General features: G+C 32.6%; 1 protein-coding gene across 2 annotated transcripts; it reads left to right on the plus strand.

The window, feature by feature from the left end:
• The first annotated feature begins 1729 nt into the window (after positions 1-1729).
• On the plus strand, positions 1730-6419 carry LOC129303639 (inositol 3-kinase-like). 2 transcript variants are annotated; one of them, XM_054943080.1, is made up of 2 exons: positions 1730-2845; positions 5877-6419. In XM_054943080.1, the coding sequence occupies exons 1-2, from the start codon at positions 1985-1987 to the stop codon at positions 6000-6002; spliced, it is 987 nt and encodes a 328-aa protein (XP_054799055.1). In that variant the 5' UTR covers positions 1730-1984; the 3' UTR covers positions 6003-6419. The 2 variants fall into 2 exon arrangements, with proteins under 2 accessions (XP_054799055.1, XP_054799054.1); XM_054943079.1 differs by having other exon boundaries at positions 1734-2845; positions 5739-6419.
• The last annotated feature ends 1775 nt before the right edge of the window (positions 6420-8194 follow it).

Genomic DNA, 8194 nt, shown 5'->3' on the forward strand with positions numbered 1-8194 from the left:
GAACTTGAAAGAAAAACTTCATTACAGGGGAGCGTGGAGAAACAAAAGCAACAAGTGTGGTGTGTATAAATTGCAAGAGATTGTGAGCGAGTGTGAGAGAGAATTGTGGAGAAGTCAAAAATAATTCCATCTAGATATATATATTTTTAGCATAAGAACCGAACCGATTTCAAGTCCGACCCTGTCACACAAGAAGCCCAGTCCATTTGAGAATCGGTTAAGAATTGGTCTTAAATTCGTCAAAACAAGTAAAACCATTAATATTATTTTTGAATTTTTAAATTTTAAATTTTGATTCATATTTTTAAACTACAAGTATATATACCTGTACCTAATAAGAATTGGGAAGTGAAGAAAAATGAACAAATATGTAATACGTTTATATTTTAAAGTTATAAATTATGAAATAAATATATATATATATATATTTTGGATGAAAATGATAGAATGTTGATTGGTATTACTTTTTTATTATATATTATTTTGTATGAAATTAAAAAATTCATTTTTATTATTATATATAATTAATTCCTTTTATCTTAAATATATATTATTTAAAATATATTAATTTATTCATTATTGATTGGACTACGGTTTGATCATTAAATTAGGCGTCAGTTTAATAGTTGGTCTAAACTTCTTAAAATTGATTTTGAGTATGTAATAAAATTTTTACTCATTGAAGTCCTATTTGATCATTCATGCTGAATCTTCTTCTTCTCTGAGTACTATTTTCTCATTCACATATTGTAATGGGATTTATTTGTCATTTTGCTTTTAATAAATATATTATAAATTTAAATTTCTTTCTCAAAATACCTTCATTTAGTAATTGACAGGTGGCTCCAAATAAATAACTTTTTGATAAATATTTCCTTTTAATTAAAATAACAAATGGGAGAATAATAAATAAAGACCTTGAAAACAATATTAAATAAAACAAGAACCTATTTATTTCAGATATTTTAAAATTTACAACTCAAATTTTGATATTTAAATTTTGAAAATAATTTTACATTAATCGATGTTGTTTTAAAGTTTTCAATTGTCATTCTTCCTAAAAATTTGAATAAATACTCTAGATACGAGATTGTTGATTTTTCATGAAAATGATCATAGAACCTTTCAAAAATTTTTCTAAGAAGTGTTTTTTGGTACTTAAATTTAGAATAATGTAACTATTAAACCTTTAAATTTATCTTAATTATTAATTTAATCTCTTACATTTAATTTTTATTAATTTAATTCTTTATATTTATTTTGATTATTAATTTAATCCTTATTATTTAAAAGATAGGTTACGTTGATAAAATTTACTAACATAAATAATAAAATATTGATATAATTATATAAATTAATGAAAATAATAATTATTATTATTATTAAAAATAGTTTCTAAAAATTAAAAAATAAAAGAAAACATAATATAAAGGATTATATGAATAAAAAATTAAAATAATTTGAATGTTAATTTATTTTTATTTAATTATATACACAAATACACACATATATATGACAAATAAATTTTACATACTAAATTATTTTGAGGATGAATTAATATTTTAAAAATTAAAAATTTACATAATAATTTAAGAAAATATAAAAAAATGAATCAATAAAAATTAAATTTGAAAGATGAAATGCTTAACTTAAACAAATTCAAGAACTAAAATTTCATTATCCCTTAAATTTGAATTTAAACACATTGGCTTACCGGTAAGTGTCGACATCAATTCCTTCGCCGGCGCGCGTCCTCTTGTCCAAAATGCATGTCACACAGTTCCGTCTCGCCTTCGAGCTTTTGCCGTATACTGTTACGGAAAGGTCCTTCCTTTCTGTGTTCCAAATCCAATCCCGCATCAATATTCCCTCTTTCATCTTCCTTCATGAACTCCCACGAACCTTCAATCTTGATCCATGACCAACACGCTCTCTCACACATTACCCCCTAAATCCCTCACCCTTCTTCTTCACCAGGTTTCTCATGTTGAGAGACTCCGAAGACCCCCAAAACTCCAATCTTCGGGCACTTGTATTGGGCAATTACTGCCATGATGTCATCCTGCGTGACGGCGCCGTCGTTGGAGAGGCTATCGGTGGCGCCGCTACCTTCATCTCCGCGGTGCTTGACAGTTTCTCTATCTCACACCATCTGGTTGCCAAGGTAGGACCGGATTTTGCTTACGTAACAAACCATCCTCCGATTGTGATACCCTCTGCCGAAACCACTGTTTTTCATGCGCATTTCACTTCGAATATCGATGCATCCGGGAACTCGGATCGGGTCCTGAAACGGGTCCGTGCTTGCGATGCGATTAGGATTTTGGACCTTCCGCAATCGAGTTTGGATTTCGGAATGGCGGTTGGCGTTGGTGGGGAAATATTGCCGGAGACTCTGGAGAGAATGGTTGAGATTTGTGACGAAGTGTTTGTTGATGTTCAGGCTCTGATTCGAAAATTCGATGTTGTTGATGGAACTGTGAAGCCTATTGCGTTGAAGGAGAGTGGTTTCTTTCACCTATTGCCACGAATTGGGTTCCTCAAAGCATCAGCTGATGAGGCATTGTTCATTGATTTGGAGGAGATGAGGAAATTTTGCTGTGTTGTGGTGACACATGGAAAAGAAGGGTGTAGAGTGTATTGGAAAGATGGGGACATGGAAATATCGCCATTTACAGCTAATCAAGTTGATCCGACAGGTGCTGGGGACAGTTTCTTAGGTGGTTTTGTTTCAGGTCTGATTCAAGGTTTGGCTGTGTCTGATGCTGCAATACTAGGCAACTTCTTTGGCTCCTTGACTGTGTCTCAATTGGGGCCTCCAAAGCTTGACATAAGGTTGTTCCAGGTAAGAAATTGGAAATAGCTTATATTCAATGAATTTTTATTTCTTTTTGTTATTGTTTGCATGGAAGTTATTAAATGAGACTTTTTAATTAACAATATTTCTAGAGACCTCTTAATTAATAATATTTCTAAAATCTTGATTGACGATAGAGTGCAATGTTGATGTGTAATCCATGTAGCTGATTTTACATTGTGGGATAAGACTTGTCATCATCATCGTTGTTGTATTGTTTGCATGTAACTTAGTGGTATTAATCTCATATAACTAAGCCTAATGTAGGGATCGAAGCTGCTTCTTGTTTTCTTAGCATTTGCATTTTTGTTGCTTCTGATGTTAGCTGTTCTGAAAATTTGCATATAGATATTGAGTAAAGACGCTTTTTGAGATTGTTAATCATTGACACGGGTTGTAACAACACCTATTGTTTTGCATGTTAGATTAGAACTTAAGGGCAGCTTGGTAGTACTCAAAGTTATGCTTTGGCTTGGAGGAAATGAAAAAATTCATATATTATATACCTATCTCCTTGTACGACTCTTCTCTTATTTATAAGATCTTTTTAACTAAATCACATAGATTAAAAAAAAAAAAGGAGTTAAAATTAGTTGATGTTCCTAATTTTGAGTTACTAAATGGGGTGTGAGGCTCTCTTTTTCTGCATTATAAGTCCAAACTCCTTTTTTCAACGAGGGGTGTGTCTGAAGAAACTTCATAAATGCTTTGTACATTTTGTAGAGTCTTAAGGACAATGAAGAACCTCTGGAAGGAATCTTATATTTAGAACTAGAGGGGGATATGTTGGTGAAAATAGATGTTTCGGAGTACAATTGAGTTGTGAGAAACTTTAGGAATTCTCCATGTCCCTTGTCCTTTTTTCCTTATTTGTAGGTTAAATAGTCAATTGTGGAAGTGTATGAAAATATGAGAAGATGGAATTGATGACTTGCATAAGGCATAGAAGTAGTTTATGCTTGTTTGTCAATATGTTGGCCTATGAAGTCAGAAATTTCTGTATGACAATACTTTATCTTGTCTTTAGAACAGCATGATATATTCCTCGCTTAGGGTTGTCATATGCAGTGTCTTACATGACATAGTTTTAGAAACTATTTAAAAAAAGATGGAATTTGAAGCTTGCCTGGGGTTGATGGAGAAATTCTTGTATCTGTTTTGTCCACTCAATCTATTGAAAGCTATACAGCAAAGAAAAAACTTGAATCCTACCATTTTGCTAAATCTTTAATTAAAAATTCAAAATTTTAAAATCCAGCCATTTTGCTTTCTGTCTCCTAGTATGGTCTATGGTGGACATCTTTATCTCTAGTACTGATGACATCCATCAAGCATTGAATGCAGCTTAATATTTGTGGAGAGCACAAAACGAAGAGTTTTTGATTCAGTGTCCTTGTGGCATATTTAGTGATCAATTCTTTCTTAATCTAAGCAGTTGTTGGAACTAATTCTTCCTCAAGTTCCTTTGGTCCTGGGCAATCTCAATGCAGCTAGACATTGGAATGAGAGTTCTACTAAGCAGTGAAAAACCACTATAGACATAAGCATAGGTGCGAAATTTTAGTGCCCGTTTGTTTAGTACAGTATTTAAGAAGATGGGAATCAAACTTAATATTTATATTTTATTAAATTAAGGTAAAAATAAAAAGACACAACTACCCTTATTAGGGGTGGGGGGAATCTTTCCTCTTCTTCAACCCTTCCGATCACACCATGGTTGGCCTCCAAGGGCCAAGTACCATGAAAAATTTCTTTCCCTTTCTTACCATTGCAATACAATCGCCCTTCAAATCCAAAAGACAAAATTGAAAAATCAACATATAAGCCCAAAAAAATCAACCTTCAAAACGAGATTTGTGCTGCGTGGACAATGAGATCAATGGAGGCTGCAAAGAAGGTAGCATCAACTAGATGATGAGGAAGAAGAAGATGATGACGTGGTATCAAATAAGAGGTCATAGCTGGTGGTGCAACTGTGCTTTGTTCAAACTTTGAAGGGGTCGCCATTAGTATCCTAGGAGAACTTGAAAGAGCTTGCCCCCAGCCCAGGAGCATGAAAGTGATGAGAACAGTGAAGAAAAATAAGGCGGTGTTTGGTGAGGATATGGTCAGGAAGGAAGGAGGAGGAAGATGGGGAAGACAGATCTGAATGTAGATGACGATGGTCGCTAAAGGTGGATGACTTTGGTGACGAGAGGGAGGGAAGATGAAGCAAGGGCATGAGGGTCTTTTATCATTACGTAATCCCCATTACATAGGTATAGTTATGTAATCCCCATTACCACATCTGAGGGAATCTTAAAAACAACCTATAATGACCTTTACCTTGCTTTGTCCAACCAAACTCCGTGAATGGAGAGCATGCATCAGGATTGATGCAGGGAGTCCAACCAAACAGGCTATTAAGATTTTCACTTTGGTGGTAGTGTTTTTAGTTTTCTCCAAAGATTCGTGCGTTAGGCCCTGCAACCACTGGGGACTATAGGCTACACACACATTTAAGGAGGCATCCATTATCATGTACTACAAATCAAGTTGAATCTCGAGTGGACAATAAATCTCATTCAGTGTGATGGGGGACTATAGTCTATATCATTGGTTAACTTGTCAGATTTTCAGATATTCATGCCTCTCTTTCTTTTATCTAGTCTCCTCTCAGATCCTGCTTCATCACATAAACATCGATTTTGGTGAATATCAAGAAAAATCAAAGTTAAAATAAATGGTAACACTGAGGACAATTTATGGTGAAATCAATATGAAGGAAGATATTGATAAAATGCTGTGTGTTCTATATGTTTCACTTGACCTGGCCTGCTTGTATTTTATGGAGAATGTATCCAAATATAATGGAATTTTCCTCCTTTTCCGAAAAAACCAGATGGTTAAGGATGAGATTCACATAAGAAGGAAAATAGAAAGAAAGGATAACATGTTGAATTTTGAGAAGGCACCTGATGAAGAACAATTCTACGCTTCTCTTGCTGCTGCAAAAGCAATAATTATGCGTCACATTCAGGAACATGAAGGAAATCCACCAAGCTCTCCTACCAAAGTGATGAAGCAGGATGGTATGAACAAAAAAAAGTTGTTGCTGAAATCTGTTCAGGAGGAATCAACAGAAACTGTTGATGGTGAATCATGAACAAAAAAAAAGTTGTTGCTGAAGTCTGTTCACGAGGAATCAACAGAAACTGTTGATGGTGAATCATGAGGTTTTGGCAATTTTGGAGCTCAATTTATAATGTGCATCTGCGTTCTTTCCACCTTGCTGACAGCAGGGATTTTCCTCCTTGAGGTATTGAGGGTAGAGAGTAGACATCTCCTAAGTGCTACATACACAAGAGGTGAGACTTGAAACCTCAACCACTTGCTTAAGTGATGGGGCTTTCACCATTTATGCCCACTTTAATTGGTACATCTGCATTTTTTTTTTAACCTTAAAGTTTCTTTCAGTCTCAATGATGGTGCTTTCTTTTATTTGCACCATGTTCCACGTGTATCCCTAATTGCTGATGTAACTTTGAGATTTTGATCATAATTACTAATAATTTACTGCTTACATTTGTCGAAGTATGTTGGCTTAAAATCCCTTTGAAGGCAAGGCATTTATGGCCCCATTTGGTATACTCTAAAGAAAAATTGAAAAAACACATCGGTTTTGATATCACATGGTTTGAGACGCAAAATATATCATATGCCTGTCACTATAATTCAACACTAATTATCTCGTTATTTCACTCGAGGAGTTAAACATTGTTTGCACCACCATTCCATTTTCTATCGTAGATTTCTTATCTTTGAGAGATTGGACGTGAGAACTGCACAAAAGACTGATGTGACAGGATTTTGGTCTATCTCAAAATCCAATTCTTTCCATGAAAAGAATAAAGTTAAGCAACGACAACAATTATAAATTCACAACACTCTTCAACAACAATAAAAAATATTTTAATTACAATACAAATTATTTGAATTAAACAATTTTTAATATGTCTAAAGTTCATTACACCAAGTTAATAATAAATTTCATCAATAAAAGGAAAAGATTGAGATTAGTTTATGTTAAAATTTTATTCAATATTCATGACTTCAAAAGTATAAAACACAAAAAATATTAATTATTATTATAAATTAACTTATTGTAATAATAATTAATAAATTAATTATAATTATATTAAACAAATTTATAGGATTGGACCAGACTAAGTGATTCAGATGTATAATCTTTTGTCTAGTCTAACTCTAAGAAAGAGTTTGGTCTTTTTGATATTTTTAATCCTAAATGACTAATTTTTATCCGGACAAATCAGGATCGAGTTTGTCTCAAGTTAGATAAGACTGGATCAGATTTGAGGACTTTTACACAGCCCTAGACATAAACAAAGGCAAAATGAAATGAAAAATGATTGTTCATGCCTTATCTTAAGAGGATTTAATGTTTAAAATATATAAATAAATATAACTTTTAGTTCTGTAAGACTGTAACCTTTTTTTAATTATGGACTCATTTCCTAAACTTTAAATTAGAACAATTAATTGCTTTTTAGTTTCTTAACTTGAAATAACTATATCTTTATAGTTTTTTTATTTGAAACAATTGAATCCTTATAATTTCAAAATTTAATAAACTATAAGGATTGAATGGTATCAAGTCATAATTTAAGGATTACCGTGATAATTGAGAGAATGTTTAAGGATTAAAGCTATATTATCTCTAAAATAAATTTATATACTTGAGAGGGTCATTGAGTCTACGGTATGCAATTTTAGCTTGCATTTTTTTTCTACGAAAGGCCGTTTTCATAACTTAAACTTTTTGACTGCAAAGTCATTGGTGGCAACTTCGCTGCTATGTCCTTGTCAAGATATTCCCACAAAACATTATGCCATGTCCTAATGATTTTGACTATTGTAAATGAGTGAATTTTGTTTTCAGCCTTATCCTTCACTAGCTCTTTTATAAATAGATCAAGAAATGAGAGAAAAAGGCATGAATTAACAAGATTGTTAACTTGTAATGACGTTATATGTCATTTTGGACTGTTCTCGTTAATTTTAGGAGAGTTTGAAGTTTAACGACATTTAAAAGCGAAATGGATAGAAAGATCTAGAGGTTTTCTAATTTGAACAAATTTTCAAAGTTAAAAGTAACGCAGGGTCCCATTAGGAATTGTTAGACTATCCACATCAACACATGGGATCAAAGTCCAACTCTTAAAACCAACGTCTTCATTACTCGTTCCATCATAAATTATAAAATATTTTTCAGGTAATTTAATATTTTAAAATATAAACTTTTTTAAAAAAATATTAAAATTTTATTAAGTAGACTTA

The sequence above is a fragment of the Prosopis cineraria genome, unplaced genomic scaffold (genome assembly GCF_029017545.1).
Source record: "Prosopis cineraria cultivar Desert tree isolate PC_DT_omini unplaced genomic scaffold, ASM2901754v1 PC2, whole genome shotgun sequence".
Lineage (NCBI taxonomy): Eukaryota > Viridiplantae > Streptophyta > Magnoliopsida > Fabales > Fabaceae > Prosopis > Prosopis cineraria.

Bases quoted from the DNA above. Each gene is read 5' to 3' on its own strand.
- LOC129303639 (XM_054943079.1), top strand. From the start codon at position 1,985: ATGTTGAGAGACTCCGAAGACCCCCAAAACTCCAATCTTCGGGCACTT. The intron at 2,846-5,738 runs GTAAGAAATTGG...CGAAAAAACCAG, and splicing joins TTGACATAAGGTTGTTCCAG to ATGGTTAAGGATGAGATTCA.